General features: G+C 38.1%; 1 protein-coding gene across 1 annotated transcript in view; it reads right to left on the bottom strand.

Moving 5' to 3' along the window:
* The window catches only part of ARSB (arylsulfatase B), a 61,737-nt gene that overhangs the window by 29,817 nt on the left and 9,576 nt on the right, over positions 1-22,344 (bottom strand). The window contains exon 5 of the mRNA XM_059873754.1: positions 2,139-2,382. Coding sequence (XP_059729737.1) covers positions 2,139-2,382 — 244 coding nt within the window. The remainder of the gene's footprint in view (positions 1-2,138; positions 2,383-22,344) is intronic.

The following is a 22,344-nucleotide window of genomic DNA, read 5'->3' on the forward strand; positions in this document are numbered from 1 at the left end:
TGTGCCTTCATTGTTTGCTATCCAATATTCAAGTGACCTTTTGAATTATGGTCATGAAACTTAATATACTCATTTATCCTGATTACATGGGAAAATCATGTGAAATTTGACATTTTGGCTGCAAGGTCAACCAAGGAATAGCCCAACAGTTAGAAAACCTGACTTATTACCTGTCCAGACAGAGGCCCTCTCTTTGACACACCCAAAAACACTGGTAGTCACCTGTTCCCTGGCAGTGCCAGTAAAGATTGCATTCATTCCTTTTACAGAGAGAGAAATGCAAATGTCAGCAGTGCGCTGGAACAGTTGTACCTGTCCTTCCCAACAACTCTCCTGCTGAAGTCACCTGATCTGAGAAGATTAATCCATTGCAAAAATACATGGTTGAAACTGAACCTGAAGTAGGCAGGAATTCTAATGGTAGCTGGAAGAAAAGTCTATGGTTTAGGTGTACCCCGGATCTTGCCGATGGTGCATTTCCCCACAGGAACACCGACAAGTAAAACATTTTACTTCTTCTGGCTGGATGGGAGTCTCCATTCCTTCCTGGCAGTTAACGATCCTTGGCCTCAATTATACATATCGTTATCTTCTTCCACTTGGAAGAGGGCCAGACAGTACACCTGGGCACAAGGCCATGAGCTTCCTGTAAACTCCAGCTACTGCAGAAAACCACTCCTTAGCTCTTCAGAAACACAGGCAACACTAAGAATGATATCAAGATTACCAGCTTCAAACAGGTAAAGTTACATAGACAAACCAATTCTGAACTCAGGATACTGGGCCTAGTTCTGGGGAGGTGCAAGGGGTGGGGTTTGGTTTTGCTTTTTATTTTTCACTCCAAATCCATACAGATTGATCCATGGATAGGTACATGGGTTCAAGCCTGTCTATGCTAACTCTCAATTTCTCATCTCAGTCCCTAGCCCAGACAGCATTCCTGCTCATGCTTGTTTAGGAATTACTTTTAACCCTTGCAATTCAGTCTAGGATACTAAGACACATACAAAAAAAAGGCAACAAAAGGTGATAATACACATAATATGGTATACTCTACCTGCTATAAAAGCAGAACAAAGGCTACCAAAAGAAACAGAACACTAATCCTCAACTGAATAGCGTGTAGGAAATGGGATTGTTAGTCCTTTTATTCTGCTTTAGCAGTATTGAACCTTTCATCCTAGATTATTCTTATGTGAGTTAAAACTATATTGAAAGACCTACTAAAATAAATATAACTTCTACAAAGACAACAGGATTTAGCCCCATCTATGAATACATTACATGCAGCACAGAAAATGAGGAAACAAAGGAATTTAAACCAACACAATTTTTGCAAAACTGAACGCTGGTCACAGAACTTTCAAGTTCTGCAGAAACTTAGGTTTTAAGGACTGTTTAATCCTTTTTAGTGGAATAAAAGAACATTGAAATAACCCAGCTGGAGCTACGTTGCCTCTTTTTCCAGTCATTTAAGCATGGCTGCACTGTGCTATTGAGTATTTCAGCTTGCTTGAATCAGTCACATCATCATGACCTTCAGGAACCAGGTCAGGTGTACTTTTGTACTCAATCTCCAAGGCTTTTCAAGACACTGGACAGCATGATACAGGTCTGTGCAAATGGTTACACTGTGAGCCAGCCTGACTGAGCTTAAGTCCTGTACTGAGCTAACAAACCATCAAAGTTGGATCCATGTTCAGTGAGTTTAATGTCTGCTCAGATTTCCCATTTGTCCAATTCCAGATGCATACTGCAGAGGCACCTAACTGAGCTCTGTAGAGAGCAGGGCTTGGTCCATAAAATTTACTAACTTGTACTCTATGCTGTGCAAAATCAGTTAACCTACTACAGAATGTTCTTGAAGAAGTACACCATGCTTGTGAGCTGTTGTGTTCACACTGAAATATTCAAAATACCAAGTTAAAGCTGTATGAAGGCTTTCCATCTGGAACCAGAATTAATTTGCACCCTGGGTAGTTCTCTCATAGACAGCACAACTGACTGCATTTATACCTTCCCTTTTTTACAGGAAAAGAACAGGTAATATTTCCCTCTCCGTTCCAGTTCTGTTTCCTGGGCTGATTAAATCCTTCTCATGACAGAATGATGACTTGGTGATTTGACATGAAAGTTACCTGATAGTGTTCCAAACATCAAAGCCATCCAAAGGCTTAGTGCCATTGGTCTGTCCTCCAGCAAGGTGCACCAGCGTTGGCAGCCAGTCAGAGATATGGATGAGTTCATGACTTTCTACACCTTTTTGTTTCAGCAAAGGACTTGCAACAAAGCCTACACCTCTCACTCCTCCTTCCCAGAGGGTCCATTTTCTCCCTCTCAGTGGCCAGTTATTACCCCCTGCTAAAGTTTGTCCTCCATTATCTGAAAAACAAATAAACAAAAAGAATTCTTGGTAAGAAAGAAACAGAACAATCCTCCCCACAACACCTCTTCCTCCATTTAAAAAAATATTTTCACAATACAGGTGTGTCATGTGATTATTTGCATACTGCTGTTAGGTGTCCATATAATGTCAAACATTCAGGGCCAAGCAACAAACATGTTACATTTAAACACCTACAAATTGCATTAATGAAAAGCTATCACTGGGCAGAAATTATCCCATACTAGAAGACAGTAATTTAGAAAGATTGTGCTAAGAATGACTTCTGACCGTGATTCAAAACACCGTTAGGTATCCAAAGCTTTCAGAAACAAAGACTCCAAAAATTTAGTTTCAACTAATTTAACGACCACAAGAAGAGTTGCTATCAAGGCCATCATTAGTACTCAGAATACACTGGTTTCCAAAGCAGTACAATATGCTTAAAATGGAAACCTGTTATTCCAGTCTCAGGACAATACTCACATCCCTAGTTTAAAAGCAGGGTTTTTCCATATTTTTAGGCAGCCACACATAAGGTTAGACAAAACAGGGTTTCCTTCTCATGAGGCAGAATGATAAAGCCCTAATAAAATGAATTTAAACTAACATAACTGAAGTGATTCAGAAATTGAATTTATTGTTTGGTGAAAATAACATATAAGATAGTTAGAGAAAAAGCAGAATCACCACAACTACAGAAAAATCTATGTGAATTAGAGATGGCTCATGGTGTGCTTTTAACTCTCTCTGACCAAGATTCCACGTTCAGGATAAAACCCAGATCCTTGAAGTTAACAGTAATGATTCTTTGAATTTACTTCATTGCTGTTACACAGTTGTTCTTCTTTAAACCTACTGTCATGTTTCCAGAAGAGTCATTGCTGGCAATTCTGTTAAGTATAATTTTCCTCTATTTTAATGAGGTTAAAATTATTTCAAATAGTAATTGCTGAACTGACATTCAGTGCAATTTGACAGGTTTGTATTGCATTTTCTAATTAAAAAACATGAATTTGAGGGAAGAAACAAGAAGTTCCCCAATTCCTTACAGAAGAATTTTACTGTAACCAGAATAAAATAAAAACCCTGCTGTACTGCTATTGAACAGACACAGACAGTGAGCAGTCTGTGATACAGAGGAGGTATCTGAAATATTTAAGTTCTGATTCATCTGTATGTCCAAACTGTGCTCTGATACAGTGTGGATAAGATGCCTTTTATTCTAAGGCCACCAAAGGTTAAAAGCTACTGAAAACTCTGTCCCATGAGTACCTCTGACAGGAATTCCTGTTTACATTATGAGAAGAAGGAATTGTTGAAACTGATTGTCGTGGTTTGACATAGGTTTTTTTGTCATTTTTGTTGTAACCAGCAACTGCTTTAAGTTCTCAGATCTCAGAGCTCAACATTGTTGTGCAAGAAATAATGGTAGCAGTCTTCATTAATTTCTTCTAAATCAAAAATGCAGAAACATGGCCACTCAACTGGAAGCTAGTTGGGTCACAGGACATTTAACTCTTTTGCACTTCTCAGGTTACAGTCAAATCTTTATGTTACTTTCTTTTTCCCTGCTTTCTGTAAAAACATTCACATTCTGCCAGTTTCTCTACAGATTAACTTCCCTGATAAAAGGAGTCTATCTAACACACATCCTGAAAAAACTTGTCTTTTATTAATAGTATCAAGTTTAAAAGAAAAGGGAGAAATTTTTTGTTTTGATAGTTGATCTGATACGCAAATGAAAAAACAATGAACCTATGAAACAAGGCTCATCCCCTTCATTTGACTGCTCAGTCTCACTTTGCTAAAACATTACTTTTTCCTTCCTTGGGAACTTATGTTCAAGTCCTCCTTCCTGTGTTACTTCTTGACTGAGTTATCAAGAAAGTGTTGAAGGAGGGAAAAGGATGGTTTCTGTTTTGACTATTAAGGTCTGTTTCTTTTCTAGGTAGGCAGAATGCAAATGATGTGTCACTAGCAGCTTGCATGTAAGTAACACCTTCCACACAGTCTGAAATGTTATCGAGGGCTTCAAATACCTACAATTTGTTAAAGAGGAGTTGGTTACATAACAATGAAAGACCCTAATGGGATCAGTATTAATAAAATATTAAGCTAACTACAAAATAATAAATGGAGAGGGAATAAACAGGAAGCCACTGATTGCATTGAGTACAGACCTGACAGAAAGTCCACTCAGGACTGTAAGTGCTGTTCTGGTCCTGGTTTTACCTCCAGGAGTACATCTGGACAGCAAGAGACAGGATGGGCACCAGCTGTGTGTGCGTATGTGTGTGTGTGCTGTGGATGTATGTATTGATGTTAAAAGCTTGCACGGGTTCAGAAAGCCAGTGAAGAAGTTAAAGTCGAAAAAAGTATATAGTTCCTATATAAAAATACATCACCTCAGTTGCAGGAGTTTCTTCAGCCACAAATGCTGAAGATTTGCAAGTTTTCACTAAAGTTTCCTAGACACGTGCCAAAAAGAATTGCCATAGTGAGGGGGTACCTGGCTAGACAGATCCTTCATCTGTGGAAGCATAGCCACTCTCATTTTCTCCCAAGTAAGTTATTCCTTACTAACTCCTTATGCTATTTTACCCAAGTATCTCAAACATAGAACTAATTCCAAGTCCAACTGGAAACTCACATTAGTTTAAAACACACACTTAAAATCCACCTAGGTGTGAGACAAATGAAATCATTGCTCCTCCATGTTCTACACTGGCATCATATGAAATTCTAAATCCATTTCAAAACAATATTTTCTGAACTATTTATCACACATTTTTGTAACTTTTTCTCTCCATGACTTATCCTATGTCAGAAGACAATCTCCAGAGCAAAGCTTTTGGAATCAAGCTACCTATACCTTGTGGACCCAATTTGTAAGATTGCTTAGAATTAAAGTTTCAGCCTTGCTACTTCAGCTGAAAACACAAGTCTCCCCCGGGCATGATACTTCATTATTTCTTTGTTGGAGACAAACATCAAATATGATTTTCAATAAAAATTCTGAAATAGTGTGGAAAATGTAGTGAGTGTATGTTTCTTATCTGTAAGAACAATTTTTGCAATTACATCTACATGACTTTGACTACAGTAGTACCCACAACACATTAGGGGTATTAAAAAATTGTAAAACTAACCAGCTCTTGTCCCTGAAGAAAGGATGAAAGGGGAGTGAATAGGCTGTATCTAGAAACTAGGCCACTTGGCATAAGTATTATCTAGTCAATTTATGCAGCTTTGTTTTCTTTCTTTAACAGAAAAATCACACATTTTTAAAGAGCTTTATTCCTCGCTTGGCTTGGCTTGCTTTGAGAGATGTTTAGCTACCATTGTTTCTCACAGCATTAATCACTCTTATGTATGATTTTAATGAGGGGGGTACCTAGATGCTTTATGTCCATTCTCACTGAATTTTCTTCTACAGGTTGAAATTTGTGGCAACAAATGAGAATATGGGGAAGAGCCAGTCTCACTAATACAAAAATGGGCTGAAACAGAATTTTTAGCAGGCACCACTACTAACAATGAAAAAATGCTCAGCACACATATGCTGGGTAAATGACAAAACAAGAGAATAAAGGAGAGCAATGGAAGCATCCTGGCTACTTTAAAAGGTAGTTTCCATCAAAGCTGAATCAACACCAGCTTCAATGGAACAAGTAGAAACAACAAAAATATGTCACAAAGTACCTCCATCCCAGAACAAATTAGGTGAAAACAGGACGTATTTTCGACACAGAAAAACAGAGAATATAACCTATTCTTAAAATGTAGGTGATTGCCTTTCAAACTACTGTGTTTCTCTTATTAAAAATAAAGAAGAAGAAGGGTTACTTTAAAAAACATACTTAATAAAAACCTTTCAACATAAGAAAAACAGATGCAAAGTAAAGCTTGTGTGTCTTGCACAATACAGCTTTACAAATACAACTTTAAAAATGGAGGCAAATGTTCTTCTCACAAACATCTGCTTTTGTAATTAATATTCACTGTCACATACATGAGAAAGATTTTAATTTGCTAGATCTGTAATTTCTAAACTGTAAGAGATGGTTCGCAGGAGTTTTTAAGGGAATCAATAAACAAAACTATACAGCGAGGCCCTTCTGTTTCTCTCAAATACTTCTCTGAAGAGTTGCCAGCTGCCAAACATTTTGACTAGCACAGTGTATACACACAGTGATGTGGGATGTATGTAACTAGCAAGAGTTTAATGACTAAGATTTCCTTAAAGAAGAGATGGACAATAAAAAACATCAATTCTGAGAGCAATAACTAAAAAAGCATGGACTCAAGTCTTTGGATGGACTCACTTTCTTACAAAATTACCCTGGAACTGAAGCAACAGTCTGCTTTGCGCTCTAAAGATACCACTGGAAATAGATGCTCACAACTATGGGGAAAGCTTTATGTGGGATCTGTACTTCACTAGACAGTAGAAAACCAAAAAAAAGGTAAAAGTGTTGATTTAAGAACAAACTCTGACAAATGCCCTTCCCAGGATCATAACTATCTCTTGCCTACATGCATTCATTGCCAAGCAAATTCACAGTAGTTACTGAACTCAGGGGCAATATTAATAGCATTAATAGATTTGTTTAAGCACCAGAGATCACTTCTCTGAGAAATTCAGTTTAGACTGATCAATGGGCTTGAATGTTATTTTTAGGAAAAGAAGCTAAATGGAAACAAGTACTGTAACACTGTGTAAGGCCAGCTCTCTAATAAAGCAAGCTTAATTTCCCCAAGTTGTTCACATTAAAAAAAAAATCCATTCTTGTCTATGCAGTGGAATGAAAAACTTATTTTAAAAAGCTATAATGAGCCCTTTATATTTTATTTTTTCGATAGTGGGCAAAACTCAATAATAAGAGTTTCCAAAGACCACTTAAACACAGTATAGGCAACACCCTAGCTTCTCCACCATGTGGACATGTGGACCAAGTGACTTCCTCCTGTGACTGCTACTGCCCACACATGCTATCTCAGCAGCTTTTGATCTGCCTGATCTGCCTGCCTCACATTAATGGCTTAGAACAGAGGTACTATTTTCTCTGCAAATAGGCCAGAAATTAGTCTTCATTTAGAGATATTCCTTGCTGGTTTTTTTGTCAAGTCTCAGATAGGGCTTAAGTGTGTAGATTAAAAGCGATAAATAGTACACTAAAACTTTTTGCCTTTTTTTTCCCCAGAAGAAACAATGTGTCATCTTGTACAGCTACCTATTTTGTTCGAACAGACCAGGCCTTGTTTCAATTACAGAAAAGTGAATTTATTTTTCTTCCTAACAGAGCATATGTTTTTTGTCTCCCTTGTGACCACTCAGGTTGCTGCATTCTTCTTTCAACCACAACTGAGCTACACCCCACAGTCCCGCTGACATGCCTGGCAAATCGTTCTAGACAAGCTCTTCTGAGAGGGCTTCCTGGAATTCCTCCAAAGATTCATCCAGGACTGTATTTGGTGCTGTTATTAAGCAGTTTTTACTCCAGCACTTCTCTTCAGTATGCATTTTCTTAATTCAAATAATAAAGAGCTACCTATAAGTCCCCTTACAAAGGAAAAAAAAAACCACTCTTGCTGACTACTTGAATCAGAGAGTAGGAATACTTCACAAACACACTCATAATTTACATAAACTGTCTTGAACTTGCTCTGCACCTTACATTCTGCTGATATAATGACATAAGTGTTTTTAAGTTTGTGATACATATTATCCAAGCTTAATTACAGTTTCAGAACTGTAATTTTAAATATATGTCCTAATAATCTTAATTCCCAAGGTAAGTTTAACAACAGTTTTTGGCATTTGTAGAACAAGGAGTAATACAGAAAATGTTTATGACAATAATTTTAGAAAATACAATAGTAATTATTTAATTCCTACCAGAAGAATAACAATCTTAAGGAAAAAAGTTCTCTTCCAGCACAATCCAATATGGTAAGTATTTACGAACTGTTTTTCTCTGTACACCTCACTGCACAATAAATTCTGCATAAATAAATTTTAGCAGTACGTTACAGAAGACCAAAAGTGCTTGATATCACACAGATACACACAAAATTAAACACATTCAATGTTTTATGTTACTGAGGTTTGCAAATTTAAATACTTCTTTGATACTTATATTCATTTTTTTTTAAAAAAAGAAAAGGGTGAGTGAAATCAGGTGCAATGAAGAGCTGTGTGCCAAGAAAATCTTTGACTGGGAAAAGATTTTACTATCCTATTCAGAACACAGCCCAAATAAATAATTTGAAATAATAACTCTGCAAGGGCAACAAAAGAAAAAATTTTAAATATCTACGATTACATAAACACAATTAGGTATTGTGAATCAATTCAGTATTTGTATATCATGTACTCATGATAACTTTAACCAACCATTAGTGTCTTTAAATGTCTAGTATAACATTTCTGGTTCGTGGCTACCAACACCCAGGTGAAAACCCATTTGAAAACAATTACAAAACACTTGCCAAATAATCCTTATGTACCTATAGTACTTCTCAAATCCAATATTGGCATGCCCCAGATTTTTTTTCTGTTTTCCACCTGTACTTTAGCTCCTAGTCTTTTTTTGAACTAATTTCTCTAAAGCTGCAATAGAACTCCCATGCTCTTTGACTTCTCCTCAAGGGCCCCCTGCAGTAAGCTGATCTAGCACACATCTGTCTGATATGCAAACTGTGCCAAGCTCTGTTTGAAAGCCTTGTCTAAAGCCACACAATATTTTTGAAGTGAGTACAGACCAGAAGAAAAAAACAACTTCAATTTATTTTATAATGCAGGATACTTCGACATGTTATCAAATTAAAATATCTTCAAAATCAGGAGAAAAAACCTTTTAAGCCTCTGCTACTTCTGAAACTAAAGGCTGCTACCATCCTAAAACCATCAAACTATATGTAACTTAACACGAAATATGTGCATAAAAAGTTTGAAGGGGAAACATGATCAATAATGTCTCTCGTTCCAGTTTCTTGCTTCTGATTAATATATTAATGGTTTTGTGAAGATAACAGTGAAACTAAGGTGGTTTCTCTTTGCTAAATGGATCAGAATCTCTCCTATATGCTCCCTCATTGCATTAAAAAAAAAACCTGCTGTAACTCAGAAGGATGTTCAGCTTCCAAGTGCATCCCCCATCCCTCCCTACCAAACAGAAGAGATATGTCCATATGGTAAACAGACAATAATAAGAGGAGGACAGGATAAGGCTGACATATGACCAAAAGTATGCTGGGAAGCACTGAATTTCAGGCATTAAATTTTCTAAGGGCAGAGACTGTCCAACAGCTGGCAGCACCTAGGTGGTTTTATTCAGTAAAAGCATTCACAAGTTTATTCCGCATACATTTGGGTTTCTTCCTCTACTTCTGGAAGCAGCGTGACTCTCTTAGAACAAGCCTAGCGCTATTATCAAAATAATATTATGGATCTAATCAGGAGGCATATTTATAGCAGCTTTTGGAAGAAAAAAAGCAGGAAGTAGGGATGCTTTTACTGTGCTTACTGATACTCTTTATAAGCAGCAACCAGCCAAAACCACACCTTCAGAGGTATGGAAAGATCTGACCTCAGACCTGCTACATTTGTACTTTAGGCTGCAAGTTGTAAGGTAAGAAAAGAGGATGCTATCCCAAAGGTGAGGACAGGAGCTGGCGGAAAACTAGTTTCACATTTATTGCTGATCAGAGCCATACACAAGAAAAGAGGTCACTGACTTGACATGAAGCAGAAGCACCGAGGTGCACGTGGCCCACAAGGAGACTGATAACCTTAGGGGAGCATTATTTCACTTTTCTCGAGGGTCATTTGAGGGGGAGAGAAGAAATTACTACTTTGACCATACAAGATTTTTGTTTTCTTTTAAAAAGAAAAAATAAAACAAAAAAGAAAAACAACCCAAAAACCCACTTCCAGGGATACGAAGCTGCCAAAACTTAGAATTAAAACGCAAACAGCAGAGACCTAATCTAATATACAGCATTAAAGCCCCAGGCTTCCTCCCAGAACCCGTATTTTCCATCCTAATATCCTGTACCCCCTCTTTCTTGGCGTTTATTTGAGAGGAAGCTGCTCTGATTGCCTTCTGTCACTCCTCTGGCACACAATAAACACAGCAATCTGGAGTTAATTTAAGCAGTTTAGCACATCAGGATACAGCTGGGAAAGGTTTTGGGAGAAAAGCTGGGGAGAAAGAACAGGGCTGCACACAGTCCAACCCAGCCTGCAGACAGGAAGGTGGTGCAGATGGGCACCCTCCAACACCACCGCCTGCAGACAGGGAAAACAGCCCCATGATGAAACTCTCCAATCAGCCCAGGAACAGCAGAAACCTCGGTGCAAGGAATTTAGAAATCCACTCCTAAAAGCAGGAGTGGGAGGGCCACTCCTTCATGTAAGGAGTATTACAGCTGATCCTTGGCCATCCAGTAGTAACCCAATCCCTCCTCTGTGTCTACCACTTTAATATTTCACCCTCTATAAGCCAGATGTCTTTTTTTCTTCTTAAGTTTAGACACATGCATTGATTTTACACTGTGCAAAGGATGACTTGATTCCGGCCATTGGACAGACTTACATCTGTTTTTTACATCACTTTTTTTTGAGTTCTTAATCTCTTGGGGCCCTAGTTATACCCAGAATATATTGACTGAGTTCATTACCAGAAAGAAACACATACCTGCTGTCAAAATAATATAAAAATGAAACAAAAGTCTTTAGTTATTACTTACCACAGGGGACATTTCTAAAAAGTGCAGCATGCACCTTAGGAAGAAGTATGTGTCCACACACTAATTCTCACACCGAGCACATAAACCACAAAAACTGAAACTCTTTACTCCAAAGAGTGAAGAAAATAACATTTTTTATAACACTAGTCTTACAGAGGGGACGAGAAAGGCTAATTGTTTTGTGATCAGTTGTAACTGTAACTGTTTTGCTTGCTGTAGGCAGTGTCACTCTCTAAGAGATCATGATGAAAAGAAATAGGTAATTTTATTGAACAAGGTGGAAATGCAGCTTTTCTTATCTCGTTTAGGCACATCCAGCATTGTCTAAGGCTCTTCCAATGGCCACCTCAGCTTTTGCTAAATGCAATCAAGATTGCAGGGGAGGAAAGGGTTATTTTATAGGTTATAGCAGGGTTTTTAACCAGTTTCCATATATCCCTTCTTCAGCAATGGATTATGTTTTCCAGGCAGGGAAATGGCAAGGAAGCTATTTGTTGAATAAGTGATTTAGACTACACTTTGCCTGTTATTCCTTTCTTTAACATCTTTGCTCGGTTACAAGTAACAATGGTTGAATAATATACTGCTGAATCTAAAAAAGGGATGTTAAGCTGAACAAAACTGAACCTATGTTCTCCAAAAACCAGAAAAAAACTAGCATTTACAGTTGTGCCTTATACTCTCCTCTCCTTCACTCTGTCACATCAATGCTGCATTTAAGTGAGTGACAAGAAGGAACACTTAAATTCAAAATTTTTTTACTTATTAATGATTATTTTATTCCAGCGTTGTTATTTTTTTCCCAGCTACATGCCAAAACATGCCCTCTTTAATTACTCCCATGTTTGAATCTCTGCAATCTGCCTGCACCAGGCTAGTTCAGTAAGGTCACCAGCAATTTCCTCTTGGCAAGATCCAACCTTTCTCTAATATCATCATCCTTGAACTTTCTGCCACTTCAGATCATATTTCCTGAATCCTGAAGTTGTGAAATCTCTCCTCTTGGCAACATCTAGCTGCACAGACCACACTCAGTCCTCAAATACACACCATAACTCTCAGACATTTTTAAGGGGAGTTGTTCATATGCACAACAGAAATGATTGTACACTTCAACAGAATAGTCACATTGCATATTTTGCTCTTTGTGGGCATTATAGTTTTAAGGGTTTTGTGCCTAATGATCATTCCCCAGAACATTTACCCTGGAAACTCTATCCTTTACAGGGTAATTTTTTTTTCTTTTTCCATTCCCAAAACTGGGAAAGAAGCAGAAAAATCCAAAATGCACTAACAAATTCCTCTGCTCAAAGACAGTATTTCAATATACACAAAGCTTTAGGCCTGGATGGCCTAAACTACAGTACACCCATACTTCAGAAACAGGTGAATCCTATCATTTTCAGAAGACATCTTGCCTTCTTTTCTCGACAAATTTCTTATCTAATGCAGTGATATTAAAGCCATAATGCTTTGTGATTCAACCTGTGCTTGCCAAATTAATTTTTTCACTATTGCTTGACATCCCTGATGCCACCAGCAGTCAGAATTTATCATCTCATTTATATCACTGATCAAACCACACACATGATCCTTCCTCAGCCTGCTTAGTCCAACCCTGCCTTAAATATTAAGTCATAGGGTAGGCCACTGCATACGAGGGGTGGCTAGAGGTGATGGTGGCATCTCAAGTGGTGAGTTCCCCTAATCTCCATATTTACAGCTGCAGTTTTATCTTTCTTGAAAAGGACTTCAGCCCTCATGAGTAACCACTACCTGACTCATATATTAGTGAGTCCAGAAGTCATACATTCTCTCTACTCCCACTTTAGCAGGGGAGTTTTACTAAATCCTACTTCAGATTTCTCTTGGGATTACAGAATATGTGACCCATTAAATTAGGCAATGTCTTCAGGTCCATGTTTTCCCAAAGCCTATCTCCTCATTTGCCTTAGGCTGCAGGAAGGCTCTGACTGAACTAATTTAAACAACAGAGGTAATTAAAACCTCTCAGATCACACAAAGGGTAAACAATCTCGAAAAAAGGCTGATATAATTGTAAGTATGCTTACTCTTCACACAGTTATGTCAAAATTATCTCGATTAATAAACTGAAATCACTGTAGCTGTTTAAAATGTTCAAGCTACCCAAGGTCACTTGGAGATAATCACAGGAAGCCACATGCAGGCCCTGAGCAGCTGAGAGACCTCAGGGGCAATTGCCTGTGAAAGGAGGCACCTGTGGGCAGAAAAAGCCCCTAACCTTAGCCCCATACATCAGCATCACTGTCTACACAGCTATTCTTCCACCTGAGGCATGCATTTTTTCCTTTTAGGGTTTTTTTTTGGTTGGTTTTTCCTTTGTTGTTGTTGTTGTTGTTGTTGGGGTTTTTTGTCCTTGCGTTTTTTCTAGAACCTTTGATTTTCTAATGAACTGTAATAGATGGGCAGCAATAGTTTCTCTCTCCTAGTCAATGCAAAGCATTTGTGGCCAGTAAAATCTAACTATTAAATTGTTTTAAACAAAGGCTTTGCTTTTTCAATCCTGTGAAATCGCTGGAACACAGCTTGATGGCAATAGAAAGTGTGATACATTCAAGTAGGCAGATACCAATTAATATCCTCTGCAATCAGAACTGCAGTTATGTACAACGTTACAGAGAAAAGTAAGGGAATGCACCTTTTGTTTTTTAACCCCCATGAGTAACAGAAGAATAATGCTGAAAAAATTTGGACTTAAACAAAAAAACATGCAAGGGATGTCTTTCTTTACATTCACTTGCTACAAATGCTTATTTGATTGTAAAATGTGTTACAATTCTTCTGCACAAATAGAAAGTAGACCTAAAGCAGACTTAAAGAGATGCAGCTATTAGAACTCTCGTTAGGTTCTGCAAACCAGATGTCAGCATATGCTATCTCATTGTTGATTTGATAAAGTATATTCTTCCAAGTCATCAGAAGCAGTACAATGCTTCAATACATGCAGTCCTCTGCAGTGATCAGTAACAATCTTTTGCACAGCCTAAACATGGAGATCATCTACAATACAAGAATTCAGTAATGAAAAACCTGCACTACATTTGCTGCATTATTTGGTTTTATGTGTTGTAGGTTAAAGCCATTTACACTAAAATATAAGTGAAATTACTGCTGCAGACTTCTGATTCTTCCCAACCAGTTCAAGCTACTCTGGAATCTTAATACAGAATTCAGGGTCAGCTCACTTCAATGTACACAAAGCTCTGGCTGTATTTTAACTTGAGAAAACACAATTGGAGGTCAAATGTAAGAGCAAGCACAGGCAGCATTCCACAGAGCAGCAGTGCTCAAAGTGCGGATAAAAGAGCGGGTGTCTCTTCCTGCTTAAAGAGAAATGCTAAGATAGATGCTGTATTGTAAGAGACAGATACTCCAGACTTAAGAGGCATGTCTAGAAACAGAGATTTCAAAAAGGCATACAGAGTTTTAAAGAAAGCAGAGGAATGATTAAGACCAAGCTGTAAGGAAGTGAAAAAAAAAAAAAAAACAAGGAACCTTCCAAAAGTAGAGGAAATCAGCTCATTAATTTCAGTGTTAGGATGAAGAGAGGGAAAAAACCTGCAGTGAACACTGCAGTAAGAGCTCTCCAAGACATTTTCACATCAGACATTTACATAATCTGATACACTTACCTGTGGCCAAATCTTAGCACCCACTGCCTAATAACTAGCATGCTCATGGATTTCAGTGTTCCTTCTGGTATTTTTAACTCAACAATCTGTAAAACATATGCATTCCTTTGCATTCAGCACATCTATATTCTGACCATCTAAATAAATTCTGCTGGTTTTACTCTCCCATTAATTAAGGCAGAGAGTGAAAATCTTACTCTTTTAATGGACACTACACTAATATTGCCCACCAATATTGATCCACTATATTCTATGTATAAGAATAACATGAAATAATGGAAGGTGAAAGAAAGAACAGTTGTGCAGAGCTTTTATTTGGAAGTTCTTACATTCTTCTGTAGAGTTTAGCCTAGCAGCATACTTTAGTTCTGGAATATTCATAAATATACGAAACAGATGTACTAACCAACTCATAGTTTATATGGACACATATGGAAAAAAAAAGAAAAAGCAGGGAAGGAAAACAGATCCAAAACATCTCAGCAGGGATTCAAATAACCTTTTTCAGATACTACTCATTCAACTAATGCCATCGCACAACACCTGCAACTTCTTCCAAATTCTTAACCCAGACCAGACAATATTGCATGCTTCTTTCCCAAGTGAATAAATGATTGATTTTCCCTGTGTTTCTATAGGGCTGTCAATGACTGACAAAGTAAATCCCTTGGAGAAGCAATATTTCTAAATAAATACTAAGGCTTTGTGTCAGATGGTTCTGGGTTGTTTCAAACAGTATTTATCAGTTACAAAGGAAACCTAAAAATGTATGTATATAAAATATCAAACCTTGCTTTAGTACTATTAAGCAATTATTGAAAAAATACTGAAATAAAAAATCGTAAAAAAACCTAAGAAATTACATTTTTATAATTTTTAATGGCCTTCTATAATATAATGTACTGGTAGAGTTTTCAGTCCTGAGAGATACGGGCCAGGTAAAGAGTGAAGACAGGATCCTGAATTTTAGGGAAGCAAACTTACAGCTCTTCAAGAAGCTAGTCAACAGAACCCCCCCTGAGAAAATGCCCTTGAGGACAGGGGAGCAGAACAGAGCTGACAGCTCTTTAAGGACATTGAGGGCAAAAAAAAGCTCCCGAACTCCAGGCATAAGAAATCAGGGAAGAAAGGCAATGGCAGAGTCAACCTACTGGTAAAACTAAGGGGCAAGAAGAAAATGCACAGGCAGTCCATTTCACAATGTGGAAGTGCAAACAGGTATTCTGGGAAGAACATAGGGATGCAGTCCAAGGCATGTATCAGGTATGGCTGGAGCTGAGCAACAGCTCCCTTGGTAAGGGACACAGACAGTAACAAGGGCTTTACAGCCAAGATAGAATGGTCAGGGGAATGGAGTTCTCCCACAGCAGAGGTGACTGACAAACTGGTAAGAAAGAATGAGGAAAAGACTGAAGTATTCAACAACTTTTTGCCTCAGTCTTCTTCTGACAGTCTCTTTTCTCACACCTCTTGAGTGGATGGACCACAAGAAAGGGAGCAACTGTAAGAGAAGATTAGGTTCATGACCACCTGAGGAATTTATATAAATCTACAGGACGTGACAAAATGCATCCCAGAGTCCTGAAACCGATGGTGTTGCCAATCTGCCCTCCATGATATTTCAAAAGTCATGGCAGTGAGGGCAAGTTGCAGGTGATTGGAAAAATGAAACATGATACCCGTCTTTAAGAAGGGTACAAAGGATGACCCTGGAAACTACTGACCTGTCAGCCTCACCTCTGTGCCTGGGAAGATGATGAAACAGACCCTCCTAGAGTCAGTGCTAAGGCACATGGAGGACAGGCAGACCACGGAAAGCCTGCACGGCTGCAGGAAGGGCAAGTCCCGTCTGAGCAGCACAATGGCCTTCCAAAGCAAAGTGACTGCATCAGCGGACAAGGGAAAGGATACAGATGTCCTTTATCTGGACTTCTGTAAAGTCTTTGACACAGTCTCCTAAAATATCCTTCTCTCCAAACTGGAAAACGGAGAGGCTGCTCACAGCTTAATGAATTCGCTGTATGGTCACATTCAGAGAACCAGTCAATCCCTCAATGTCTGGATGTAGATCAGTGGTGAGTGGTGTCCCTCAGGGTCTGTATGGGGACCAGCACTGATTAATACCTTCACCAATGACACAGTGGGACCAAGTGCACCCTTGGCAAATTTACAGACAACACCCAGCTGAGTGGTGCAGCTAACATGCCTGAGAGACAGGATCTCATCCAGAAGGACCTGGAGAAGCCCTGGGAGAGAGCCCACTGGAATCTTCAAAAGTTCAACAAGACCAAGTGCAAGGTGCTGCACCTGGCTCAGAGAAGCCCTGGTACCAGCACAGGCTGGGGATGCACAGATCACAGCAGCCCTGCCCAGAAGGGCTTGGAGGTGCTGGTGGCTGAGAGGCTGGACATGACCCAGCCATGGGCACTCACAGCCCAGAGAGCCACACATGTCCTGGGCTGCATCCAGAGTAGCAATCATTTCCTACATTTTATGAATCTTATGCTCCTTTGAAGAGCTGGGGCTTTAGGAGCAATTATGGTCTTAAACTTAATCAGAACCACATGGAGGTCAGTGTGATGGCCCATCCAACTGAAGCAGAACTGGAAAGTATTAAAAGCTAACTACGAAATTATTTCATATGTAACCTACAGAGTTTAAAAAGCCATTTTAACAATGTTAGTGTCTTGGTATTCTTGAAAACAGCATGTCAATGAAATTACTCAGGTACTTCAATATTTCTACAAATCGGATTTCTGAAGTTTGCAACTAAAAAGAAACAAAAGGTGTAACATGCAAACAAACTCAGACAAGTGAAAAAGACAGAAAGCAGGACAAAACCCCTATTTCTATACCTTTCCTCCTGTTGCCTATTTCTGATGGGGAGACTACAGAAGAGCCAAACCCTCGTAGTTTCATTTGCATTAAGTGTTGACATCTCTTTTCTATAATGTAAATCTGGACTTTGTATGATTTTGTTTTAAACACTATTGAAATTACAGAGGCAGTAATAGTTCACATTAGTTAAGAGGAAAGAATGACAACCACAAGTAAGAGTGATTCAACAATTTAAACACTCACAGGTATTTAGCACACATGATACCACTATGTATCATTTAATGTGTACTATGTTAGTTAAAAATGAAGTAATGTATATAAGCAGGAGACAAGTCTACTTGTCTACTAATAAGTAATGCTTAATAGTCATACACAATTTTGAATGAAAACCACAATCAGTTGCCAGTATCAACAAAACAAGCAGGCAGCTAGTGCTTGGTTTGGTTGGGCTTTTTTTTATAGCTTTTTGTGTGAATTTAGCATAGGTGAAATGGAATTAAACAGCACTTACTAGTGCCAGACACAATATGAGCAAACATTTAACACAGCATCAATGCACAGCTCTGTATATGCATCTCACTTTTGACCTCCAACATTCTTGCTGAAAGTCTGGGTCACAGAACAGGACTTCAGAGCCCTTTGTCTGTGTGGTTTAAGCTCATGGTTGTGAGTCACAGTTAAACAGAGAGCCCTGTCAATAATACTGGTAAAGGATCACATTTGGGGAAAATTTCTCCCCTCTGATCTTCACAGCAAAATAATGCTTACTCTGTACAAGTTCCAAGTGCAGAACTCCCATTGAGGCTTCATTTAAAAAAAAAAAGAGTACAGAATACACAGCAGAGATCTACACTGTGGATAGGAGACTCGCAGCACGAATTGGAGAATAACTTTGCCCTTAATTTGAACTCATGCTCTTCCCTTGTTCCCCACATTGCATCTGAAAGATCCATGTGTAGCTGCATTTTCCAGTCTGTAGCTGCATTTTCCAGTCATGCTGCAACTATGAATGAAGAACATTCACACTCCCTCTGATGACTTATATGAAACACATATTTCCAACAAAATGAACCAAAATCATTTGGCAAGACCAGCTGATAAAGAAACATCTGTTGTGTACTTCAATCTGATGTTGCTTACTCACAGTGGGAGGAATAACCTTGAACATTCAATTTTCAATGGCAGCAATGCCACTTTTTCTCTTCAGTGCTGATACATTATTGCAATGCTTGATACAGATTTATTTGTGTATGCATGACGGAAGCACTACTGAAAGCTATTCAATTAGAGAGACAATAAAAAACTACACCTTCTAATATAAAATTCTGTTACTGTAATTCTTATTGTACTTTAAATACAACCATAGGGGTTTTATTTTCCAGAGCACCATTTACTGAACAACTTAACTGAGCATTTACAGAGTAACTTTTATCAAGCTGTGCTCGTAAAAATCAACCTCTGTGGTTTTTTGCAACTCACCAAAACTGCCTCCTTATTCTCCTGACTTTTCCAAAACTGGGGGAAAAGAAAAAAATGATCCCATGGGAAAAGAAATTGATGTACACAAGCTTCCACTACTCACAGATTTAGCCCTACAAAAGGACAATCTTTTCCATCCCACTGAATTTTTTTTTTTATTTTTTGCTTCTTAGTACAGTTTTCACGATAGCAGCAATCTTAGCACAGACAGCTTCAGTCCAATGCTTTCACTGTGAGCAGTCTCAGTAATTAAACAGGTCTCAGTAGTTACAGACCCTGCTGTGTCAAGGTCTACACCAGCAGGCACCATCACTAGACATGACAGAAACAGAGAAGGAAATTTTAACCCAAAACCAACAGGAATAACCTAACAAACTTCATATGTCTACGATGAGCAAGTCAGACAAGACACTGTCAGGAAAACTGTGGATTTGTCCCACTGTCAGGAGAAGTGACCACTTTTTGGGTGTAGAAAATTCTGACACAAAGAATAAAGGCTTCTCAAACACTATTGCGGAGAACAAAACTAGTACAGTTTAGTTTAATACTGATCATTTAGGGCACCTTTTGGGAGCTGTGGGAAATTATTAAACATTATTGTTAATACACAAAATAAGCTGGTTTCAGCATTCATCTCATTCTGAGGAAAAAATTACTAGCACAGATATTTAACATGTTTAAGTCAAAGCTTTATACAAAATGGCCCATTTGCAATATTCTGGGCAAAATTCACTTCCAAGTTAATTTACAAATGAACTTCACTTCAAGCACTGGCATCTGCCAAAAACAGGAAGAAAAATTCAAGATTCAAGTTATGATGGAATTTTTGACCATGAAGACAAAAAAGAAGCTAATATCTCTGGTATGAGGTTACTCTCTGTTCAGGAACTTGGCTTTGGAGCGTTACATTTTGCATGGAAAAATCTGTGAGGGTGGGGAGGGATTAATGCTAGATGGGACGGAAGATAAACAAACATTTCCTACAAAACATTCTGGGTTTTCAGTGGATTTTTAAAGGGAAGGGGAGGAGGGAGTCAATATATTGTCTATCAACATCTTTCAGTATTGATTTTAAATCCATTCCCACCATAATATTTCCACCTTTGATGACACATTCTCAAAAATGTTGTCTCATTATAATAATCTGCATCATACGACAGAGAATGTGTTTTTTAATTTCTAAATTATCACTCATACTTTAACATGGAAAAAGACTGAAAACAAAAAAATAGAAGCCAGCACCGGAGTACAAATCACCAACCACATGCACCCTTCACTGTCACTGACACGTAACAATTCTAACTGATGCAAATACAGGGAACTGTCAGAACACTTGCCTGTATAAAAATAAGACTAAATAAACAAGAAACAAAACAAAAAAATTTTAAAAAGGAATAGATTAACTCAAATAACTAGTGTGATTGAAGGTGCTTGCAGCTAAGGCGCCTGTGCTTTTTTCCACTTAGGAAGCAGCAGATGTTCAGGCAATAGATGCCCAAGCATCTTCCTCACTGAAAACACACCAAACTCTCAGAAACCTCTGAAAGACCAATTAAAACAAACCTTCAGGTCTGCAATACAAAAATCTGGGAGCACAAGCTTCAAAATTAGGACCTCAGACATCACAGATAGAGAATAACTGCTCTAGTCAGTTGGCTTGGCCAATCTGCAATTAGAGGGTTCTCTGAAACCCCTTATAAGCAAAAGTGAAGGAGCAGGAGTTCATTTTTGAACAGAGATATCAAGAAGATAAAAAAATTCCCTTAAGGAATCAGTGAAAGTCAGATTCGTAGTCTCAAAGAAGGCACTGGAAAATGAAAATCCCAGTATTTCATTAGCCAAAGGCCACAATATGTGGGCTGGAATGAAAGAGAAAAAAAAAAGGAAAGAAAAAAAAAAAGGGTAATATGAAATTTTGGGGGGGGGGAAAACCTGAGGGCTATGATAGAGACTGTATAAACATCAGTAAGTATGTCCAAAACAATCTGTGCTCTTATTAATCCTAATTCTACAATGATAAAAAGACCGTCTTTTGGAGTGAAAACAGTCATCACTGTCACATGCTCCATTATGGAAAGGATTTATGTGGTTTCCTCTTAGCAATGTAAACCAGGGCCTGAAAGGTTTCACGTGTTTTGCTTTTCAAAGCCCTCTGATGGCAACTACCGGGCATTACAGTGCTAATCCACATTTAAAACCGGCAAGAAATACTGGAAGAAAGGAGTGTTGCTCCACAGTGTTTCAGTATAACAAAGAACTGAAAGTCAAATAAAGCAAAGGATAGTATCTTTAATCCAGAACTGAAATTATGGGTCATAATCCTTTGCTTTATTGTTGGCAAGTTCACCCCAAAATTTCTTGTAATATCTTGCAAAAACTATAATCACATTGGATTCACAGCAAATCCCCACTTCTTACCTCACATCACAGTTCTGTATTTGAAGCAAAATTTGGACTCAGAGCTCGTGTTAATAGTTCTGAGCCAACTTTGTACCATTTTAATACTTTTTATGACCTTTATTTTAAATCGAGCCTCTCTTCAGGGACAGTACTTACAGTCTCCTATGATTGCTGAAAGGAAAAATAAGTCCTATCTCTCATTCTCTTTGATTTCAAGTGAACAAAAGGCCAAGGGTACCTAACACTGCTGCATTCATTTTCATCTGTTTTATTTAAACAAGCAATTATTTTATTTTCATCAATGATCTCGTTAGCACAGTTGCTTGCATCTGCAGTGTAAAAAATGCTCCATAAAGTAAATTCTACTTCATACCAAACCATATATTTTTGTATCAAGCTATTACTTGATACACAAATATACCACCACATGCCATTGAACCTGCTCACCTTTTTCTTATTTACTTGTAGAAATAGCCTGTCTATCTTTTCAAAAAGACACCTCAAAAAGAGGGTTGATTTACAGGACATAAAGTCAGACTTTGCTAATAACCAAACATAATGAAGTTACGTTTTTATCCTAGTATCTCCATCAGGCCACTTTAAAGAGGAACTTAAGTTCTTCTACACAGTTCACAAGACTCTTTCGAAATGTGCAGTATTTCCATTTGTCAGCTGGCATGTTTTCAAGGCAATCCCTCTTGAGCCATAACAAATAGGAAGAAACATGAAAGAATATAATAATAAAAAAAGCCCTACCACAAAATGAAATATTACATCATATTCTATGTTTTTTTTAAATATGTACCCACTAAA

Source organism: Haemorhous mexicanus, chromosome Z (genome assembly GCF_027477595.1).
Source record: "Haemorhous mexicanus isolate bHaeMex1 chromosome Z, bHaeMex1.pri, whole genome shotgun sequence".
Classification (NCBI taxonomy): domain Eukaryota; kingdom Metazoa; phylum Chordata; class Aves; order Passeriformes; family Fringillidae; genus Haemorhous; species Haemorhous mexicanus.